This window comes from Dipodomys spectabilis, unplaced genomic scaffold (assembly GCF_019054845.1).
Source record: "Dipodomys spectabilis isolate Male_0828 unplaced genomic scaffold, ASM1905484v1 ptg000092l, whole genome shotgun sequence".
Classification (NCBI taxonomy): Eukaryota; Metazoa; Chordata; class Mammalia; order Rodentia; family Heteromyidae; genus Dipodomys; species Dipodomys spectabilis.
In genome coordinates, this window is record NW_024870769.1 from 3197286 (window position 1) to 3221345 (window position 24060).

At 40.6% G+C, this 24060-nt stretch overlaps 1 protein-coding gene across 5 annotated transcripts in view; it reads right to left on the reverse strand.

Moving 5' to 3' along the window:
* Nucleotides 1-24060, reverse strand: part of Osbpl3 (oxysterol binding protein like 3) — a 176317-nt gene that overhangs the window by 63405 nt on the left and 88852 nt on the right. For 3 of the 5 annotated variants that reach the window (XM_042685025.1, XM_042685022.1, XM_042685023.1), the window contains exons 3-10: nt 22493-22609; nt 21716-21769; nt 20794-20907; nt 14967-15134; nt 14326-14446; nt 11824-11927; nt 11539-11631; nt 9874-10030 (exon numbers count right to left, since the gene is read on the reverse strand). In XM_042685025.1, coding sequence (XP_042540959.1) covers nt 9874-10030; nt 11539-11631; nt 11824-11927; nt 14326-14446; nt 14967-15134; nt 20794-20907; nt 21716-21769; nt 22493-22609 — 928 coding nt within the window. The remainder of the gene's footprint in view (nt 1-9873; nt 10031-11538; nt 11632-11823; nt 11928-14325; nt 14447-14966; nt 15135-20793; nt 20908-21715; nt 21770-22492; nt 22610-24060) is intronic. The other 2 variants (XM_042685026.1, XM_042685024.1) reach the window with 1 other exon arrangement.

Sequence of the window (24060 nt, forward strand, 5' to 3'; positions counted from 1 at the left end):
TTCTTCAGAATTTGATGACATTTGACTATGAATATGAGCATTTGAATAGATAACAGTATTGGTTCAATGCTAACTGTCTTAAATTTGATAACTACTTTGGGTCTCATACAGAACATTCCTATTTGCAGGAAATATAACCTAAAGTATAAAACCATGAAGAATGAACCATGAATCATACAAAAATATGCTTATAAAGAGTATATAAAGAACGAGTATATGATAAAAGTATACTTACAAAGAAAGAGTGTAAGTGTGACACAATATTAAAAAGGCAACTTTTCAGTAAGTTTCAAATTATTCCAAACTAAGGTGTTTCCTATCCTTCTTCCTGTTGGTCCCTCTGGCTACAGGACAAGAATCTCAGCATTCAGCTATTCCACTCACTGTCTGAGAACATTCAGGTAACATTCAGGTACAAAGAGAACTTAGCAATATCAGGCACTCAAATTCCTAAACTGAATTTAAAAACCATTAATATATATGGGGGGGAAAAACCTAGCAGGTTTTGGATTACATAATGCACAAGTCACTTCCTGGGGATGAGAGAATGTCATGTGCTATAGTACTAAGCAAGGTTAGCACATCTGAATAATAGCTTTCTAATCTCTTCCATTATATTTTATGATAGAAGGGCAGGAAGAAGGAAGAAACTGAGATACACTGCTTCTCAAATCACCTGCCATATTATTGAATTCCCACAGGCTTGCATTTTCAGAGGTATTGTTATCCAAGAGTGGCCTATTTAGTAACCCAGAAACTAAATACGCATTATTGACTTACTCCCTTCACTTAACAGCAAGAACTCTATATGTTGCCACTGAACTTGTTTGAGTCTGTGGCATTTAGTGACAGACTTAGAGAATCTTTTCAAGATCCTAATACAAAGAAGCAATTTGTGAGTGCTGTCTCTGACTCTTGGTCTTGGACTCTGTCTCTGTCACCCTCTCACACACAAACACACACTATGATATTCCTCCATCACCAGAAGAGAGGGTTCCATTGTTTATTTACTCCATGATCTTGGATAAGTAAATAATGTGCCCTTAAATGGGGATACCAATAGAAATCAATAGCATTTACTTAATAGATTGTTAAAAGGATTACATAAAATAATTCAAGTAAAGCTCTGAACTCAGTGCACAGCATGTAATCAGTATTAAATGTTATGATGGCAAAAATGGAGATGATGCTGAAAGAGATACACAAGGATGACAGTGGATGGCTGTGATCCCTTGAAATAGGAGCAGCAGCTCTGGCAGGATGCTTTAGCTTGTTGCTTGAACAATGCTTGATTCTATGAATGAGGGATTGACCAAAGCATACTGAGCCACAGGAGAGCAGCCTCAGGAGGAGGGTGATGAACCCTGCTGGGAGCTCACTGCATTTCATACCCCATTAATCACCTCCCTCACCCCATGGGATTCACATGACCATTGCAGTAAGTCCCTAGGGGAACAGCCTCCTCACTGACATGTTTATTCTACCAAATGAAATTAACAAGGTATTCAGCTGGCTGCCACTTTCCCAAATCAATTCCACTGGCTTTCTTTTGCCCTGCTGTTAAGCAAGGCTTTCAACTCAACTAGGCGATTCCTATTTAAAGGTTTCATTTGGCAGAATGTGCACTGTTTGGTTCAGAATGTATTGTTAAGGCTGTGGTGTGAAAATAAGCAGGGAAAAAAAAATTAAGCAAAAAGAAACTCATGTAGTCATTATCTATCATTGTAAGGTTTAAAATTCATGCACAATCATTTAACATGGGATTTAGAAGACTAGATCCCCAAGCAGTAATGTTCTTAGATGTAACTACTCCGAGGATGGAGGACATTAGTCACACCCAGACCCTTGAGGCCAATCATGGAGACCATGGTTATAGTAACTGTGGATCCCAAATGTCAAGGATATTCTGCAACAGGAGTGTCTTCCTGTTTCTAACTTCATTCTAAGTTTATTTAGACAAAAGATTTAAACACACTATTGCATCCATGGGTATCTGATAATAAAGCCACCTAGAAAGCCTAAAAACCTGAAAGATCACCCAAGCCGCCCACCCCAAGCATGACCAACTATTTGTGAGCCCCAGCATCCTGGCTAAGTGGCCTTTCAGCCCATGCTCTTTAAAGGCCTTCCTGTTGCTAAGACAACTTTTGCCTCAGTCTCTTCCCACTGTCAAATAGGACTAGTTCTTCTCACATAAGAAAGTCAAATACTGGCTGGGCGCCAGTGGCTCACGCCTGTAATCCTAGCTACTCAGGAGGCTGAGATCTGAGGATCGAGGTTCAAAGCCAGCCTGAGCAGGAAAGTCCGTGAAACTCTTATCTCTAATAAATCACCAGAAAATGGGAAGTGGCATTGCAGCTCAAGTGGTAGAGCACTAGCCTTGAGCTGAAGAGCTGAGGGACAGCGCTCAGGCCCAGAGTTCAAGGCCCACGACTGACAAAAAAAAAAAAAAGAAAAAGAAAGTCAAATATTGGAGGACAGTTATGGGATCTCTATTTATTCATATCCCTCTCTCAGATAATCCTTAAGTATTTCTTAGACCTCTTGGTTTAAGAGAGTGGGACGAGGTTGAGTTTTGACTATAAGAAATCTTCTATGCCAGTCCTTAATTGCATTAAGCTGCTGGGGCTAGAATACCTGATATATTTGGATAGGGAAGCTGCTAATGAAGGATAATTCTACTCTTAATAGATCTGAGCTCCTTCTGCTTCACACATTTCTTCTTTAGCATTTTTCTAGCACTAGGAAGGACCATAAGGAACATAGTTACGGATGTTATGGGCACCAGCCTTGAAGAGGTAGTGTGATATAAGGGAAAGAATGTCGGTAGTAAGGCAGACAAGGACCCTGAATCCTATGTACACTACTTAGTTAGGATTTAGATTTTGGACAAATCCTCACTTCTACCCTGTATGTGTGGAAAATGCCCACCAGTCACCATCGCCTTAAGGAAACAATGAGAAAATATACTATCATATCACTTAACACAGTAGAACTCAGCTTTCTTTCCTTTCCTTTTTTTGCTTAAATACAAACCAAGTTTTGAGTGAATTATCTTTAAAATACTAATGTTTTAAAAAATACCTAGCATGATTTGATCTTTTCTAACCAATATTCTGCCCAAATCACTTTGCACAGATTAGGTAATTGTCCTAAATGGTGCTACTGATTTACTGGCAAGTTATGTGAAATCAACTGCTTGGCATGTTGAAACAGAATTCCAATTTATATAAATATATTACCTGACTTTTTCTTAGAGTTTGTGTGTGTGTGTGTGTATTAGAAACTAATATATATTAGAAGCCTACATATATATGTATATATATATATATATATATATATATATATATATATATATATATATGAATCTAATATATATTAGCCACCTAGGGGAAAATATGTTGGTTTCTAATATGTGAAAGTGGTATCACTATGTCATACTTGACTTATTTTGGGCAAGTGTTTATAGCAGCTTTACTCATAATTGCCAAACCCTGGAAGAAACCAAGATGTCCCTTGGTAGGAGATAAATGCATATGCCTAAGTGAAAAAAAAAAAGAAGCCAATTTGAAAAGGCTATATACTCAATGTTTCCAACTGCTGGACATTCTGTGAGAGGCAAAGCTATTCAGATGGTAGAAATTTCAGTGGCTGCCAGAGGCTGAGGGAAGGAGAGAGGGAAGGAGGGATGAATAGAATGAGGACATAAGATTTTCAGGGCAGCACACAGTGTTTGATTCAATGCTTCCTTTACCTCAAGACAGTTCAGAAAATGGTCATTCAACAATTGGAGCTCAATACCAAAAAGGCTCTAGGACAGAAGAGAAAGCTAATACAGTTTAATTTTGCTTTATTCTTAGTGTCTGCATGGATAAATGAATATTTCTCTCATATACAGGAATATACTTCCTAGGCCTCAATGTTTTCCCTTTCATGGAAAGAAAGCAAATATACTACTACCTAGAGTTCCCTGCCCCTGGTTCCACTGGGTTTCTTGCTTTTTCACCTAAATCTGTCAGCTAGGTTTGATCATTTCTTTTCACTGCTGCTTTTAGAATACATTCTCACAAACCTTTCTTGTTACAAAATACATCAATATGAATTCTCTCTGTCTTGGGTAAAACAATTCATAATAGAAACTATGATACTGGCAGAATTTGAGAGTCAGGAGTCAGTCCAGCTATTTTAAATCACTTAACAGATGAGAAAATTGAGGCCCGCAGAGGGCAAGTTGATCTGTGACATCACGGTCTCACAGCTAGTCAGTCCTGGACGTGGCCTATTAAGCCAGGCAGGGGATTGGCTCTGAAAAACTTAATATTTAATGTTTCCCATAGTATAGTTTTCAGGGGCTTTAAATCCAAGGTGTTAATAGCTAGTTGGGATTATCAGGTAGGGAGCAGGCAGTAAGGAGCTTCCCAAGTAAAGCTAAAAGTCTGCTTCACTATAAGACTTCTCCAGGCCTTTACCATCTACAATTTCTTGTGTGAAGCCAAAAGAAATCTGACCTAGCAGTGTTTTTTAAACATTTTTAATCATAAATTCTTGTTTTCAATTTTAAGTGTATTAAGTATATTTTAAATGTATTCTACAGAATGCATTTTGGGAAATGCAAAAGCTAATATATGGAACAAAAATGTTAACTTCTAAGTTTAGTGTGTTTTATTGTGTTTATTTACATGGGTATTGCCATATATACAATTTAAAGTCTGTCATGTGATAGGTAAATTGTGGGAAAGAATATGATTGGGAAAGATAGGTAAGAACAGGAAGGGGGTGACATTGATCAAGATACATTGTATTCAAAAACTGACAGGTTGTATTTGAACCTTTTTATGCAATGACTTAAAGATTAAAAAGAAAAAGAAAAGCTGGGCACTAGTGGCTCATGGCTGTGATCCCAGTTACTTAGGAAACTGAGATCTGAGGATCGTGGTTCCAAGCCAGGCTGGGCTGGAAGGTCTGTGAGACTCTTATCTCCAATAAACTACTCAAAAAAAGCTACAAGTGGTGCTGTGGCTAAAGAGGTAGAGTGCTAGCTTTGAGCATAAAGAAGCTCAGGGATAGCATCCCAGCCCAGAGTTCAATCCCCAGGACCAGCAAATAAATAAATAATGAAAAATAAAAAGAAAGACTATTATATGTAACAAGTTGCCTACCATTTGATGTACAAAACCACAACTTAAAGGCATTTACTCTCATACAGCCCTAAGTTACATCAACGGAATTCTTGTCTTTAGAATGGACAAGTATTTAAAGAGCCCAATAGTCACTATCAGTAACAAAACAGCTATCCACAGGAAGAAAGCTCAAAAGAGTCCAAGCCTGATGATTCAAGCTTGGAAGGTTATGGGACTTAGGTCAAATCTGAGTACTGTATTCCATGATATTAGTATTGGTGTAAGAGAGATTTCCTGAGCCAGGTACTGGTATGATTTAAACCCACAGAAATGAAACAACTAAGGAATGGTTGCTGTGAGCCCAGGTGGGTCAGGCTGCTGTTGAATAGCACATCTGGATTTCTGTTTGGAGCACAAACCCTGACCTTTTCTAGGATTGCAGCAGCCAGCTGATTTCATAAAGCCCTAAAGAATCACAGCTAGGGGGCTGGGAAGGTGGCTCAGTGGTAGAGCACTTGCCTTGCATGCTCGAGGCCCTGAGTTCAATTACTCAGCACCACATAAGAAAAAAGCCGGAAGTGGCGCTGTGGCTCAAGTGGTAGAGTGCTAGCCTTGAGCTGAAGAGCTGAGGGACAGCGCCCAGGCCCAGAGTTCAGGCCCCCCCAAAAAAAAACAAAAAAAAAAAAAAAAAAAAAAAGAATCACAGCTAGCTGGGACCCCATTATAGACTTTCAACCAGGAAGACGATCAATGGATCCATCAATATGGCAATCTCTGCCCTGCTGAGGAAAGCAGGTTCAATGATGTAAGTAAAATTTAGAACTTCTCTCTTTGGGTACAGAAGTACTGTCTTCTCAGTTTTAAAAAGATAGTTCCTATTATTTAAAAGTAATGGCATGTTAAAGGAATTTCCTCCCACAAAACTTACAATCCTCCAATTACAGCTGATTCTTTTAGTATTAACAAATGCCCAAGGAAATATTTAAAGAGATTTAAGGAAATGGTTCTTGAAGTAATGCCTCATGTGTCACAGATGATGGTACAACAGGTCTGCTAAATACTGAGGAAGTCTAATGGTGAGTAGCTATAGGAGTATGAGAGGGACATCCATTAAAATCATGGCAGTTTCTTTATAACTACTCTCAGAATCAACAGGTTAGGTTTACAGGACAAGAGAAGAACCAAAGCCAAGGGGCTGAGAATGTGGCTCAGTGGTAGAGCGCTTGCCTTGCATGCATGAGGCCCTGGGTTCGATTCCTCAGCACCACATAAGCAGAAAAAAAGCCAGAAGTGGTGCTATGGCTCAAGTGGTAGCGTGCTAGCCTTGAGCTGAAGAGCTGAAGGACAGCGCCCAGGCCCAGAGTTCAGGCCCCACTACTGGATGCCCCCCCCCCAAAAAAAGAAAGAACCAAAGAAATCAATAACATAAAGAAAAATACAGGGTGGGGAGAAGAAAGGAATATTAGATCCTCTTCTTTGCTGTCATTTCAAACATCGCTTCTTTGAGACTTTTTAATCCTTCTCTTCTTTAATGAAAATAACCAGAATATGAAAATTGAGCGGGGTGCCTAGTTATTCAGAAGGCTGAGGTCTGAGGATCATGCTTCAAAGCCAGTCTAGGAAGGAAAGTCCTTAAGACTCTTATCTTTAACCAGCAAAAACCTTGAAGTGGAGCTGTGACTCAAGTGGTGGAGCACCAGCCTTGAATGAAAAAGTCAATCAAGGGTGTAAGACCCTGAGTTTAAGACCCAGTGCCAGCACAGAAAAGAAAAAGAAAAAAGGAAAAGAGAGTTGAAAAAGATAAGCAGAAAGATGATAACAGAATCTAACTTCAGCTTTTATCACTCAGATCTTGGTGTAGATAGATCTAGATTTTTTGGCATACCCATCCATGCCAGAAACAATGGGATAATACCTTATGCTGTTTTATAACCTTATATTTTTACTCAAGGACATATTGAGTAAAATGCTTCTATCTATAAAAAGTTATCCTGGACTCTATCTGTAAGGGTAGTGAAACACCAAGTAAGGGCTGTAGACCCTGATGTCAAGCAGGTTAGGATTCAAGTCTCAGGCTGGCTGCTTTGTAATCATATGATCTTTAGATTCTCATTCAGGTTTCTTATCTAAACAACAGAGATTACAATATTACACACTCTTGAGTTGCTTCTAAAATTAAATGAAATAATACAAAGTATTTACCAAATACCTGGTGTGACAGGTGCTCAATATAAGATAGTTATTATGCTAACTATTCTATAATTATATTTATTTTTTAAAAATCCAACCTCTCTTGCTGTGCATTTAATGATTTCTATGTTTATTCTCAAATTGTTAGGATTCATAAGAAGGTGCAAAAACAGTACCATGGTGCAGTACAAAACCCAAGATAACTGGCAGTGGTATAATCTACGAACCTTGCCCAGATTTCATCAGATTTACATTCTCATTTGTGTAAACATATGTGGGTGTAAATGGATATATCTTATTATGTATGCATATTCCTATAACCAGTATCACAGTCAGAACTTCCCATCATCACAAAGATCCCTTCATATTCTTCCACTTTCTTTCTCCCTGTCCTCAATCTCTGACAAACACTAATTTCTTCTTTCTTTCTATATCATTTCTGAAATGATATAAAGTGGAACTATGTGAACTTTAAAGACCAGCTAGCTTCACATAGCAGAGTGTTCTTGAGATCATCTAGGTTGTTGTATATACTACTTGTTTCCAAGGAGTACTCTAGTGCATGGACCTGCCAGTTTAACCATTTACCTGCTGAAGGGCACTGAGTTGTTTCTAGTCTTTGGCTTATACCAATGAACTTTCTCTGAACCTTCCCTATATGTTTTATATGGACATAAATTTTCATTTCTTTGTGATACACTTTTATTTTCATGGGGCAAATCTTAGGAATATGAGTACTGATTTGTATGGCAGGAACATTTTTACTTTTACATAATATTATGAGACTATGCTCCAAGCTGGGCACCGGTGGCTCACACCTGTAATCCTAGCTACTCAGGAGGCTGAGAGCTAGGATCATAGTACAAAGCCAGCTCTGGCAGGAAAGTCCGTAAGACTCTTATCTCCAATTAACCACCAGAAAACTGGAAGTGGCACTGTGGCTCAAGTGGTAGAGCGCTAGCCTTGAGCTGAAGAGTGTAGAGACAGCGCCCAGGCCCAGAGTTCAAGCCCCTCAATCAACAACAACAAAAAAGACTATGCTCCAGAGTGCTGCACCATTTTGAATAGACAATAGCAATGAAGGAGCAATCTGGCTTCTGAACATGATAATAATTAGCATTTTGTACTAAATTTAATTTTTCTCCTGCTCTACTAGGTATGTAATAATATTCCATCATGGCTTTAATATGTACTTCCACAATACTGAATATTTATTATTTTTTTTGGTGGCACTGGAATTTCAAATTGACACCTTGCACATGTTAGGCAGGTTTACTTGAGCCACACTTTCAGCCTTTTTTTAGTGTTTTTTTTTTTTTTTTCCAGATAAGGTCTAGTATTTATGCCTGGATCAGGTGGACTACAATCCTCCTATTTACACTTCCCACATAGTTGCAGGGAGAGGAAAACACCATTAGACTTGGCTTTTTACTGATTGAGATGGGGGAGGGCCTCATGAACTTTTTTCCTCCCCAGCTAGCCTTGAACCACAATCTTCCTGATCTCCACAACCGGAATAGCTAGGATTGCAGGCATGAGCCATCATGCCTGGCTCTATTTCTAATTTTTTAAAGGATGAATAATGCTAGAGCAGATATCTGGTCTGGATAAATTCTAAGTTAATCACTACAAATGGATTCTTCAAAGTAGCATTGCTGAATAGGCTGAATTAAAAATAGTTGGAAGACAATGTCATATTGCTCTCCAGAAAATTACTTATTTATGTTCCAAAAGCATCACAAACTGCTTGGCTTTTAAGGTATACTCATCCCTCAGTATCCTCTCTTCCTTTACACTTAAATTACTTCTAGGGTACTTACAATACTTAAGACAATTCAATGATGCATAAATAGGGAATAATGGTAAGAAAAAAATATCTGTTCGTCACAGAGCTAATTTTTGTTTTGTTTTTTTTTGGTCCGGTCGTGGGACCTGAACTCTGGGCCTGGGCACTCTCCCTCAGCTCTTCAGCTCAAGGCTAATGCTCTACCACTTGAGCCACAGCGCCACTTCCAGCTTTTTTCCTTTCGCTTATGTGGTGCTGAGGAATCGAGCCCAGGGCCTCATGCATGCAAGGCAAGCGCTCTACCACTGAGCCACCTTCCCAGCCCCTACAGAGACAATTTTTTAAAAATACTTTCAGTCTATCACTAGTTGAATTCAGAACCTCTGCCAATGATATACCAAATATTTGCTGGGTGTGATGGTGCATGACTATAATCCCAGCTACTGGTTTAGGGTGAGGCAAGAAGATCACTTAAGTCCAGAAATTCTGGGCTGCAAACTCCTATATACTGATTGAGTTTCCACACTAGGTTCAGCCTCACTGTGGTGATCTCCTAGGAGAGGTTGTGTAAGGAGAGTGAACCAGCCCAAGTTGGAAACAAAATACTCTATTAAAATGAAAGTTCATACCAAGAAAATAGGTAATTATTAACTTGCATGAACTCTTCATAGAGCAGAAAATGAACCAACTAAGAAACCATCTCTAAGGACATTCCCAATTCAGGCATGCATTGCATATTGTCATCAAACACATTAGAAAGAAGGAATACTCATTTACCTTTATGAGCAACGTGACACAGATCTTCTTGCATTTTTGAAAACTCTGATGAGGTTTCAGAACCATCAGAATAATTTTTCTCTTCTCCGAAATCGAGTGTTGATAAATTAGGGTTGGAGGAGTGGAGTCTGACTGGACCAGAAAAAGGTTTAGGGACCTAAAGGGAAGACAAGTCTGTTCAGATATGAATTGTTCTGAATATTTACTTGGTTCTAAGATTGGAGCTTATAAAGAGAAGGACATTTTATACATAAGTCTTCCTATAGAGTGATAGAAAAGAAAAGGAAACTACTTCCACAGCAACTTGCTTCTTACAAAACGCAGATATGTGGGAAATCACATATTCTTTTAGAAATTATAGAAGCTTTAAAGCCATAGTTTGAAAATGGCAGCTAATGCTGCAAGGCTCTCTCAGTTACACAGGATTCCTTCTTCCTGTCAATCATCATTCAGTAACAAGGTAATTCTTTTCTTTATGTGTACCTGGGACTTCTACATAACAAACTTCCCTGTTTGCACATGGAAAATTCTTGACTTTATAAGGGAGTGTAGGGGCTGGGAATGTGGCTTAGTGGTAGAGTGCTTGCCTAGCATGCATGAAGCCCTGGGTTCAATTCCTCAGTACACCATAAACAGAAAAAGCTGAAAGTGGCGCTTTGGCTCAAGTGGTAGAGTGCTAGCCTTGAGCGAAAGAAACTGAGGGACAGTGCCCAGGCCCTGAGTTCAAGCCCATGACTGGCCAAAAAAAAAAAAAAGTGAGTTTGGCCAGGTGTTGATAGCCTATGCCTGTAATCCTAGCCCTCAGAAAGCTGAGATCTGAGGATTACAGTTCAAAGCCAGCCCTAGCAGAAAACTCTTGTGAGACTCTTATCTCCAATTAACCAGCAAAAACCTAGAAGTGGAGTTGTAGCTCAAGTGGTAGGTCATCAGCCTCGAAGAAAAAAAATCAAGCAAGAGCACAAGGCCCTGGGTTTAAATCCTAGTACCAGCCCCTCACCCAAAAAGAAAAGTAAAGCAAGTATATGAGTTCAAGCCACAAGATGCTTTAAACCAGAGTATACATGAAACCATCAGATGATTTATTCAAAAGTTAGAGATCTGATTTTTAATAATTTATGTTTAATATACAACAGTCAGGCTGCAAATCTTGGCCAGTGGCTGAGCATTGGGAAGGACAACTCTGATGACCATAAAGGAAACCTCTGGTGGAGGAACTGAGAGTTTAGAGAAAAATAATGAGAGTGTGTATGATATCTTCATGTCTCAGAGACATGTACAGGTGGGGCCTGTGGGCTTGGTGCAGTAAATCCACCAAGAAGCCACAGGGCCATAACAGCCACAAGGCATACACTCAAGCGTGGAAGGAGGCAGCAAGCTAAAGAGTAAGAAGGGCAAACATGAGTCCTAGAAATGGTGGCAGTCCCTTCTGAGCCCATGTCATTTTCCTTTAGCTCACATTCTCTCCCTGTCCAATATTCATGATAAAGTTATTGTGATACCCAGAAGATCTAAGTAATTGAATTCATCTCTCTGCCCCAGGTAGTGGAAAGAATAATCCAGAACATTCATTTCTCTGTAATCCTATCTGAGTCAAAGCAGTTCCAACATGTGGCATGCAGAGCAAGGCCAATGAGGAAAGCGACAGCTGGCAGAAGCCACCGTTACCTGCAGTGTTCCTTTAGCATCTTTGCCAATAGCTCTGGACCGCCACCTTCTATGCGATCGCTTTTCCTTTTTGGGACTTTCAAAAGCTCCACCCTTTGTTACAAAACAGGAAAGAGAGCAGAGAGTGAGGCCCACAAAACCCATGGGGTAAACGCACAGCAGACCACCTCCATCCCCTGGAGCTTGGCTGAAGCACCTGGACAGACACAATGCCCTGTTAGTCAAAGGCTAGGGAGAAGGGCAGGAAGCAGAATCCAGAAGGCACACAGGAGGGGGTGGACTAACCTGGATGGCGTTGATGGCTGGCGCTGAGTATGTCCGATGCAGGACATCCATGCTCTGCAGGAGCTGGCTCATTTCCACCAGATATGCGTGGCAGTGTGCCAAGTCTGTGGGTGAAAGAAAGGAATGGTCCAAGTCTTGAGTAGCAGGAGTGATTACAACGCTGGCCATGGATGCTTTCTGATTTTTCCAGCCTCAGCTGGTTCACTCCTCCTTAGGTAATCTGGTGGTCCCAGCTCTCCCAGGAGGTCATCATGTTGATGTCAAACTTAGTGTGTGAACACCTGATTGGCATAGTTCACTGCAGCCTAGAACTTCTGGGACTCAAGCAATCTTCCTATGTCATCCTCCTGAACAGCTGGGATTATAGGTGCATACCACTGCACTTGGTACGTTTCTGATTTTTCTACATTTGATTTCCCATCTGTACAAGTAGAAAATTGTACTTTCTTTTTAATAGGAAAGGCTATAGACTTCAGCCTACATGCATGGACCTAGGGAACCAGGTTATCCCGATTTGAATCTACTTAACTTGTGACTACTAGACAAATGACGTAACTTCTCTGTGCCTCAGCTTCCTCCTAGCTCATAGAGAGTAGTGAGAGTTAAGTTGATATACACAGAGTGCTTAGAAGAGGCTCTGGCTTCTGTTAAGAACAAAATGTATCAGCCATCCTGAAGACCAGCAGCATCCAGCAACAACAGGCTGGATATAAAGACTCACGATTAAGTGGGTAAAATGGAATGAAGGCTAACTGGTCTCTAAGAATAACATCATTGATTATGGACCTGCCTGAGGACCATGATGAATATCTATAGATAGACTTGATATAACAGAAAGTAGTCTTAGCCTAGATCTCAGTCACTAATCAAGAAATTGTTCACAACTGGCTTTCACTGGGTATGATGATGGAGGTTTCTGCTGAACATTCAAAGCTTCCTTAGGGAAGCAGCTCTGAGTCTCTGGCATCATCACAATCACTGGGAGAATGTAAGCTATAAATCCTTAGCTTCCTACCCCCAATTTGTGACTTCATATTTCTTGATTGGGCTACAGCATTTCCTTTTGTTTTTGTTTTCTTTGGTACAGAGTTTTGCTATGCAGCTAAGGCTAGTCTCAAACTCATATGTAGTCCAAATACGCATCAACTTAACCTTCCTCCTACCTCAACTTCCCAAGTGCTGGGAATGCAGGCATGTGCTATCCCATCTGACTTGAAAATCTGCACTTCTAATTAAGTTCCCAGGCTAGGTTAATGTTGCTGGCCCACGTACATTTCAGAGGTTATTTACATTCACTGAAGCTTACTTATTTTTGATATACATTTCTGATATTTATTGAAAGGGCATGAGGCCACATGCCCCCCCATAGAAATAATATCTGCATTCAACAACAGGAAGAACAACTTCCAAGGGCACCACTCACATCTTTCTCTAGTAACAACTCTTGATCATGGCCACACATTAAAATCAATGAGAGAAATGTTCAACTAGAGTAATGTTTTCAATTTCATATGTCCATGTCTTACCTTTGAACAAGCAAATCACAGACCTCCTGTTTCTGTTGGTAATTTTGTTCTCATTCCTGTGATGAGTCTTAGCTAACTAAGACTGAGAACACTAACTTTCCTTGTGGCAGGAGTGCTTACCCAGGCTCCTTATTAGTACAGCACCAGGGCTCCCCTCTAGACTAATTTAAACAGAGAAAGAACTAGAAATTGATATTCCTGTATTTTAAGAAGCTTTCCTGGTGATTCTTCTCTTTCTTTCTTTTTTTATTTTGGTTATTTAAGATAAGATCTTACTATGTTACCCAGGCTGGGATTACAGCAATGTTCTATCATGCTCAGAGTCTCTTGATGATTCTAATGTACAGCCAAGGGTAGAGGATGCTTACATTTTGAAGATCTCTATTTGGCTACTGATTTACCTCTGGAACACTGTTTCTTTTTTTTTTTGGTCGGTAGTAGGGCTTGAACTCAGGGCTTGGGCGCTATCCCTATGCTCTTCAGCTCAAGGAGTGCGCGCTCTACTGCTTGGAGCCACAGCACCACTTCCAGTTTTCTAGTGGTTTATTGGAGATAAGAGTCTCACAGACTTTCCTGCCTGGGCTGGCTTTGAATCGTGATCCTCAGATCTTAGCCTCCTGACTAGCTAGGATTATAGGCGTGAACCACCGGCGCCCAGCTTAGAACACTGATTTTTAACCCGAGGTAAACACCAGAATAATTTTTGTCACTTTAAAAGAGCTAGCAAGCCCCAAGAAAAAGCAGACATTTGCACCCAAAGACTAGAAAAGTAAATCTGTTTTCATATATGCCCAGGTTAAGGTGTATAGCTCTGAAAGCCAAGAGTGTTTAATTGAGAATGAATGTGACCTTCTTTAGCAGAAGGAAAATAAAGATGGGTGAAGGCAGGGACACAAATGCATCTTAGGGGTAAATACCAAACCAAGATTATTTCAGGCACATGACAGAAAGAACCAGACATTTCAGGTCACTCTACCTTTTGAGCATTTCTCCATGTCCTCTGAAGTCTGGAGCCAGAATGGAATTCGTGTCTCACCACAAGAAAATGATAAATTGCTTCCAGTTTGAAATGAGTTCTGCTTTGATATACTGCTACGCTGTTCAAGGATAAGAAGACATTACAAATGGGAACAGAGCCCAATGAGGAGACTTTAGGGCAAAGAGTAACAGGTTAGGTTAGCCCCTAATTGATGTCATCTGCCATGTGTTCCTATCAAAACACCCACAAAGAAACCTGAACACTTTTGGCTTTTACCCCTGCTTGGCTATATCAGAATACAATGCCTCACATGACAATGCTTATTTTCTTCCTCTGCCAAATGGTAATACCAAATTAATGATATGCAGGTTTGGAAGTATCCTGCTATCTTATATGAATATGTGTGTAGGATTTAAACAAACAAATAAACAAAAATCCTGATCAATAGGAAGCAAGAGGGTTACTAAACTGCTCCTCAGCTATCGCGCCTGGTCCTGATTCTGATTTATTGAGCAAAAGATAAATTACACACCTGCCCCTCCCCACACACTTTCCTTAGACTCTGCTCTCAACAGGGACTTCCCTGTTACAAAGCCACCCCCTTCTTTTAGTCTCAGTATTTTCAAAATGCTCATTACCTTCCTGCTGGAAATGGAGTCAAACACCCCCGATGTCGAGTCTGGGACAGTGGACCCAGGAAAAAAGTGATTGACATCTCGTGGGAACATGGCGATCTCATTCTGACGGTACATTCTATGATGACGGAGTTTGGACACCCACTCATCAAAGACTTCTTCTGACTTCACCTAAAACCATGTCAAATGAAAGAAGGAAAAGAGAATCACTTGCTGAAGGAAATAATTATTCATCAAATTGAGGTCACTCCTGACGTGTTATTTAAAGTTGACACATGTAGAAATGTAGAAACAGTTTCTGTGGTCTACAGGAAGAAGTCTGGGCAGGATGTAGAGTAAAAATGATCTTCATAAGTATGTATTTAGGTTTTCATTGAGAAGTTTCAATAGCTATGCTATATTTTTAAGAAAAGAAAAAAGTACCAGTTATATTAAACAATAAGCTGAATTTTATATTTATGTCTCTTAAAACATTTCCACGATCTCAGGACCCAGATTTTGCTATCCCTGCTGAATGTAGTTAGCACTATTTTCCTATTGAAATTCTTTTTTTAATTCAGATATTTCAGATCAATCTTCTCCAAGCTACAAGAAATTAGTAAATTCTTCCTAAAATATTTCATCTTGTTCAATGACTCTGACAAGAGTATTCTGCTAGAAGTTTGTTAATAAATGTGATAGTTATTTAGTGAACATTCTTCCTACTCTCAGAAAAGGAGGAAATATGATAAAGCATTTTGAAACAATACTATCACCATATAAACTCAACTGCCCATGGTTTCCAAACCAGAAGGGGTGAGATTTCTAATTTTCATAAAGAATGTTTGTGTATAATAATTTTTTAAACTTTACTATGCAAGTGCTTATTTTAAATATATATCATTTAACTTGGTTTCTTTTCAATAGATGCACTATAAAATTGATATTAAAAACATTTATACTATAATCTGACAGTGATATAAATGCAGACATTTCAAAAAAAAGGAAGAAAAGCTTAAAATGTCTTTTAGAGTCAGCCTATTTTCTTTCATGTTTCTGATGAGGTGTGGCCCCTTCGATTCAGCAGAGGGAAGATGGGAAGCAAAGAAGGTTGACAGTTGCTGATGTGTGTGTCTAGCCACTAAATCATTGCATTCATGCTAAGACCTCCTATGCGCTCCCATTAAACCCCATTCAGCTCAGAAGGGTAATATGTGCACTGTAGCCTGTGGCTGGGTTCCTACTGCTGGCCTCTCCCCGACAAATCGCCCCTCCCACCACATTCAATTCGCACAAACTCATAGTCTTCTCCAGCTATCCTCCACAAGTTTTATATGGTATAGGAATGGCTCTCATAACCACAATCCTGAGTAAAAAGGAAGCGATGAGAACATAGTCACAGAACTTGCCTCTGGAAGACTTTCAAAGATGAAAGGATCAAAGCTGATTGTCAAAGGAGGCTTTAATTTCATCTGCAAAATATAGTGTCTAATAAATTTTTGGGGAGGTCCGGTCGTGGGGCCTGAACTCTGGGCCTGGGCGCTGTCCCTCAGCTCTTCAGCTCAAGGCTAGTGCTCTATCACTTGAGCCACAGCGCCACTTCCGGCTTTTTTCTTTTTTTGCTTATGTGGTGCTGAGGAATCGAACCCAGGGCCTCATGCATGCAAGGCAAGTGCTCTACCACTGAGCCACCTTCCCAGCTATAGTGTCTAATATTTTAAAAAAATTATTTAGCTTTCTTGATACAGGGTCTCACTATGTAGCTTATGCCAGCCTTGAACTTGTGATTCTTCTGCCTTCACCTCATGAGTGTTGATATTACAGATGTGTGTCTAATAATTTTTATTAAAACAATTTCAAATGTTCACAGAATACTGAAAAGAATCTAGCAAGTACTTCTATACCACAGATATTTGTTACAAGTCAGTATTTTCAAAATGAAAAGCTGCAATTTATTTGATGTGTGTGTGTGTGTGCTGCTCAGAGCCTTATACTCTTGTTCAGCTCCTTCTTAAGGCTAGTGCTACTTAAGCCACATCTCCACTTCCAGCTTTTTAATGGTTAGAGATACGTTTCTCAGATTTGTCTGCCTGGGCTGGTGATCTCAGATCTTAGCCTCCTGAGGAACTAGTATTACTGTTGAGCCACCATCACAATTTAGAACAACCCAAAAGGAGGCCTAGAAGGTTACCTTTCCAAATGGAAACTGCAGGCCAGGCCAGGCCAGCAGGAAATCTTTCCTCTGGCTCCAGCTAAGAAAAGGGCTATGTCCTCAAGCTCAGCAGTATCACTGGTGAGAAACTGAAGGAGGTTTCTGTGTTGATTACAAGTTCCTGGAAGACTTAAGACTCCTCAAGGAGCTATTTAACATGACATTTACAGGAAGACTCAGTCACACTGACACAGGTCTTTTTGCCTTTCTGTATTATCATGTACCTGAAATGCATGTCACTTCCCAGATATGGTGAAGAGCAACTTTACCAGAATCTTGTGTCATCCAGTACTGATCCACTTGCGCCCCAGGATAATCAGTGCCCAGAGCACTTAACTCACTTTTTATTGGGAAAAGGAGATAAGTGAACTCATCTAATTAAACTACTGCCCTGAAGTAGAAACTGGGTGGACAGTCAGTTATCTGTCTGCTACTTAGACCTCTTATCTGTATAATGAAAGAATGGATCTGAGTGTGGTAGTATATACCTGTTTTCCTGGCATTTATGAGGCTGAGGCAGGGAGACTGAGAATGCAAGGCCAGCCGGGGCTACACAGGAAATTACAGAAGAGCCTGAGCTACATTGCCAGCTCTTGTCTCACAGCACACACATACATACAAACACAGAGAAACACACACACACACACACACACATACATACATGTGGACAGACAGACAAGCAGACAGACAAACAAAGAGACAGAGACAGACAGACACAGAGTATTCAAGAAAGTCTGGCTCTGATGCTATTAACTAGGACCTCAGCTAACCACACTTCTACTGTAGTCACAGCTGATGTTAAGAATAAGCAAAAAAAAAAACAATTAAAAGTGAATCACCTGGAAAAATATTAAAATGTTGAACATTAGACCAGTATTTTTAAAACTAGGAATTAATAATTATCTGCACTTTGATAACTAGAATAGTAGTAAAGAAGAACATGTAATTTCTTGTCCATGTCAAGGCACATAACGAACTCACTGGAAGCATACCATGGATCCATTACCAGTCTGTCCCAGTAGAGACTGGGACTTCAGGTAGCAGTGGGGTTAGTTTTCCTTCTTTCTGTTTATCTTTTACTGCACATGATCATTCTATTCTTACTTGGGATTTGGGGAATGGGAAAGGGTACTTGGAATATCTGGAAACATTTTTGATTGTCACACTAGAAGAGCATAATACAGGCAACCAGAAGGGACAGAAACACTGTTAAACATCCAATGATGTCTGGGGCAGCCACACTACAAAGAATTATCTATCATACAATGTTACCAATGCCAGGCTAAGAAACCTTGATTTTCTTCCCCCAGGTACTCAAGAGGTAGAGACTAGGAGGATGGAGGTTCAAGGCTAGCCCAGGAAAAAAAGCCAGTGAGAGCCCATTTCAACCAATAAGCTGAGTGACAATGGCTCACATCTATAATCCCAGCTACAGGGGAGGCACAGGGAAGAAGATCACTAGCCAAGGATGGCTCTGGGCAAAAACACTATTCAAAAAATAATTAAAGCAAAAAAAAGGGCTATGGGTATAGTTCCAATGATAGACTGTCTGCCCAGTGCAAGGCCTTGAGTTCAAGCCCTAGTATACTCAAAAAATAGAAACCCCGATTCTATTACATCTTCTCCTTCACTTCCTTACTTTTGCTCTTTTGCACAAGGTCTTCCTATGTAGTCCAAGCTTGCCTTAAACTTGGGATCATCCTGCTTCTACTTCCCAAGTGCTGGGTTTACAGGTGGGTGCCACCTTGCTTAGCCTGAAAATCTGCTTTACATAATGAACTAAGCTAAAAGTTCAAGACTAGACTAGAAGACAGCGCACACTCAACTCCTCGACCCAGTTAACCAACCACATGCACATGAGACTTTTTTTCTCCACTGCATATACTACTAAGAGGACAGTGGCATATTTAGATCTGGTGCTCATGGTTTCATGACTTTACTTTCCTAACCCTCAGCCCCATTCCCCAAATCCCAAGTAAGTTGCCAAAATAAGAAAATAGTCTTAGCTGGGCACTGGCAGCTCATGCCTATAATCCTAGCTACTCAGGAGGCTGAGATCTGAGGATCATAGTTTGAAGCCAGCACAGGCAGGAAAATCCATGAGACTCTTATTTCCAATTAATCACACACACAAAAAAAAGCCAGAAATGGAGCTATGACTCAAGTCAAGTGGGGCAGAGCCAGCTTTTGAGAGATAAAGCTAAAGGACAGCACCCAATCCCTGAGCTCAAGGTCAAGTACCACCATACATACTATACACTATATATATATATATACACACACACACACACATGCATACACACCCTCTCTCACACACACATGCACATACATACACACAAAGTGTGTACGTTTTAATATTTTCTCAATTAATTCTTAACATTTATGTACCAACTAATAATCCTAACCAAACTTACTGAGCATAGAGAGGACCGGGTTTTATTTGAGTCCTACAAGATGAGCACTGTAATAATTTCCTCTCCTTCTTTTATTTTTGGGGGCAATAAAATAAGAGACTCAGCAAGGAGTATGCAAGTATGCATTCTGGATGTCATGTTTCATGCTTTCTCTTCTCTATTACGGCTATAGAAGGGACCAAGAAGGTGAACAGGTACTATTTTCAGATTTCCCACTTCAGGGGAAAAGTCCTAGACATTTCATTGGAATACTGGAATGTGAACAGAATCTCTATAAAATTAGATAAAGCTAGGCACTGGTGGCTACTCAGGAGGCTGAGATCTGAGGATTGAGGTTCAAAGCCAGCCCAGGCAGGAAAGGCCGTGAGACTCTTATCTCCAATAAACTGGGCCGGAAGTGGCACTGTGGCTCAAGTGGTAGAGCTGAAGAACTGAGGGACAGCGCCCAGGCCCAGAATTCAAGCCCCACAACTGACAGGTGGGCTCATTGCAACAATGAGATGTACAAGTCATTATGTCGAAAAACGAACTTTACAACTTGGGGGGGGGGGGGGTAGAGATGAGAAGGGATGGGAAGAGGAAACAAAGGAGGAGGCAACAATGCTTGATAAGAAATGTACTCATATCTTGCCCATGTAATTGTAACCCCTCTGTACGGTATTTTCACAGTAAAAAAAAAAAAAAAGAATTAGAAAAAAAATTTTTTTAAATTAGATAAAGATGCAAGACAGGGCTCCACAGAAGAAATACTTCAGACATTGTAAACTATGATAAGTGGTTCTTTATTTTAGACATTACTGCCTGAGCAAAACCTGGGAACATAGAACTGCTTTTGTTATCGATTATCATCACAGTCACTGGGTGTGAGGGGTCATTATCTGGAGGATGAGAGGACAGGATGTGAAACCTTCAAACAGTGCCAGACAGTCCTGCACATCCTAGTATGTGAGAGGCTGTCCTTAGGGATTTTTCAATGATGAAGGTCTGCAAATGCTGGCCAGATATCCAAATGATACCATCAACAGCATAGTAAATGACAACCAAGATAGGAACAATGCTGCACACCTGGAGTTCCAGCTACTCAGAAGGCTGAAATAGGAGGATCACCAATCTAAGAGCTCTACATCAGTCTGCAGCATAGTAAAATCTCCTTTTCAAGCAAGACCAAAACATTACACATGAAAGTACTGTGCATGTAAGAGAGCTCCCTGTGTAGCAGCCTCACCTTCAGATGGTAGATGTGCTCCTCTGTGTCAAGATCTATGCACTTGGATGACTTCTTCACAGACATCACTGACAGCCCCACATCAATGCAGCCATGAAGTTTCTCCCTCTCGATCTGTGGAATAGTAGTGGTAAAGGACTGGTGATCTCTTCCCCCTGATCTTCCACAAGCACTATCAGGAAGCGCAAACACCATGGCTGATGGAGCACTTAGCACCTCAGTGCTGAGTTAAGTGCTGGGCATACACTGACTTCTGTATTCAGGGAGGGAAGAAGGCCTCTCCTTGTTTCATAGTCAGAGGAGCCAAGTAGTGTACAATATTCACTTGGAGAAGCAGGAGAGCAACCTCCATGGGTTGATCCTCACTGAATATAGTATCTGTGTCCAAGTCCATTAAGAAGTGACTTAAAAGTACTATTGGTCAGGAGACTCAGGGAGGAGAAGCAGAGGAAAGGAAGAAAGAAGAATCCTATATGGCAGGCCTACCAATCACTTAGAGCACTCACAGCCGACTGCTAGTGTTTCCTTCATGAGAAGCTCTCCTCAGCAAGGACCCTCTAAACCAATCCTGTGTCACTGTGATGTTCAGGCACCATAGCGGTGAGAATGCCACATCCTGTGCTTTGTTGCTGTTGTTAATTGCAAAGTGCCTTGATCTACCCAGGCAACCCACCATAACTCAAAGCCAGAACAGATCCATATATACCCAGTAGGGAATGGTGGACTCCCAGAACCTCTCCCTGAAGGTGAATTGAGCCCAGCAAGAATCTCAACCCAGGACAGTGCAGAGCAGGCACCAGTATCCTATCTGGAAAAACCATCATCCTCAAAGCACTATGGCCCTAGATTATGCAATCTATCCCTTGAGCTGGCAACTTCCCCACGGGATTCAACAGCATGGAGGACCAACAATAACACTTACATCTGTTTGGCTCTTGGCATATTTCAAGATTCCTTTGTCCAGGTAGAAGAATCTCTGTGAGGAACAAGATATAATTCATTACAGTGATCCATTTGAAACATCCTTCCTTTGGTGTTCAATTTTGGCCGGACATACTTGTAATCTTGGCTACTGGGGAAGTAGAGCTAAGGAAGAAAGTAGTTTGAGGCCAGCCCAGGCTAGCGTTGGCAAGAGGCTGTCTTAAGCCAGGAGCCGGTGGTTCTCGCCTGTAATCAGGAGGCTGAGATATGAGGATTACAATTCAAAGCCAACCCCGGGCAGGAAAAAGCCATGAAACTCTTATCTCCAATAAACCACCAGAAAACCAGAAGTGGCGCTGTGGTTCAAGTGGTAGAGCATTAGCCTTGAACTGCAGAGGTGAGCAACAGTGCTCAGGCCCAGAGTTCAAGCCCCACAACTGACCAAAAAATCAAAAACAAAAGAAAGAGGGGCTGTCTTAATCAATAAGCTGGGAATGGTGGCATGCATTTGTAATCACAGCCATGTGGGAGGCTTAAGTTCAAAGATCTTGATTGATCATAGCCTATAAAATAGGAAAACCCATCTGTAAACAACTAAAGAAAAATGGCTGGGAGCCTGGCTCAAATGGTAAAGTACCTACTTAGCAAGGGCAAGACCCTGATTTCAAACTCCAGTGCTGCTGCTGCTGATAATAATAATAATAATACCCAAGAATCAAGTACTGAGTGGGACACACAATGAATGCCCAGAAAGAGGATGTGAATGCTAATGTCTTACCTTGTGCCAGCCTTTTAGGGGCCATTTCCTCTTTTTCAGCAGAAATCCTTTCTGCACAGGCGGCTCTTGGGTGTAATTCATCTCTCCCCTCAGTCCTTCCACCACTTCCCAGCTGTCCTGCTCCAACAAAAGACTTTAAATACCAATCTTTTAAAAACATCACAACATTAAGAAATGCTTCATGCTGTCAGAAAATCCATCTAGGGGTTTGTTGGGCAGAAGAAATTCAAATTTAATTTCCATGTAGTCCCTGGACTTTATAGACTTAATGCTGTACTTCAATGAGATCAGATTTGATTGCTGAGCTCTGTTTCAGAAGAGACTGTTTCTCTCACATTTGGTGTCTGAGCCTTGATGAGCACAGCTGAAGGGAAGGATCTGACGGCAGCTTCTATTTTTATTCACCTTCACATCACCACACTACTGTTCACTTACTAGACTTTAGTCTGAATGTCAACCAAAAGCTAGACAACAGGACGGAAGGGGTGTTTATAAGCGCGCGCGCGCGTGTGTGTGTGTGTGTGTGTGTGTGTCTGTGTGTGTACCTTGTTTTTAAAATTTGAACTGGTTTAAAATTATGAGGCTAGATACAAATTAGCAAATGTGATAAATCAACTGAAATAATGATGTCATTAATAACTATCTTCAAATTCTAGGTTTTAAATAGTAGAGATCTTGAAGCATCAAAAAGATAAACAAGTGACAAGTATTTTCCTAAGTCCCCTCCCCAATGCTATGTTTTCGGCCCTTTCTTTTGGCCAAGATTTCATATTAACTCCCTACTTTGAGTCAAATGTCAAACTTCCAGACAGAAGCAGACATCAGGAGATAGACAGTAAGGGCAGGCACAGGTCTCAGAGACATTTAGACTTGGTTCCTAGGAAACACATAGTATGGTCTACCAGAGAGGACATGGAAAGCAAGGAGTCCTGATGGCTCATTTTCATGCTGTCCTCAATTCAGTACATGCTCTTCTCGAAACAAGAGCTGTCTCCTACATCAACACTTGGAACTCTTTCTCCTAATGACCTGACAGATCTATCTGCTCTATCTCCCATTCCCTTTCAGTCTGAATGGAGTTGAAGATACAACCTAGAATTCTGAAACCACTTCAGTGGTATCTTATAATCTGGAGCTATGAAAAGGGATTTATTCAATAGAAAAAAAAAGAAGTGGGAGAACAACAAGGGAGGGGGTAACAATGCTTGACAAGAAACCATGCACATCAAGTGTATCCAGCATCATTGGATCAAAAGGCTATTTACGAATTAGACAACACATCCATGTTTATAAAAGTCAGCTCTTGCACCGTGTTGTTATTAAATGAAAACACAAGGCCCCAAATCCTCTGAAAAGTACTGTAAGTGGATCAAGCCCTTTGGATTTGTTTGTCTTAAGACTGTCAAGCAACTTGCAGAGCGCTAATACGCATTGCCTTACTCATGTAACTGTAACCCCTCTGTACAGCATCTTTACAATAAAATATATTTTTGAAAAAAGAAGAGACTTTATTTTGGAGAATTTTCTCCCCTGAAAATAGCAACATCAAATGGAATTTCCTTCATTAC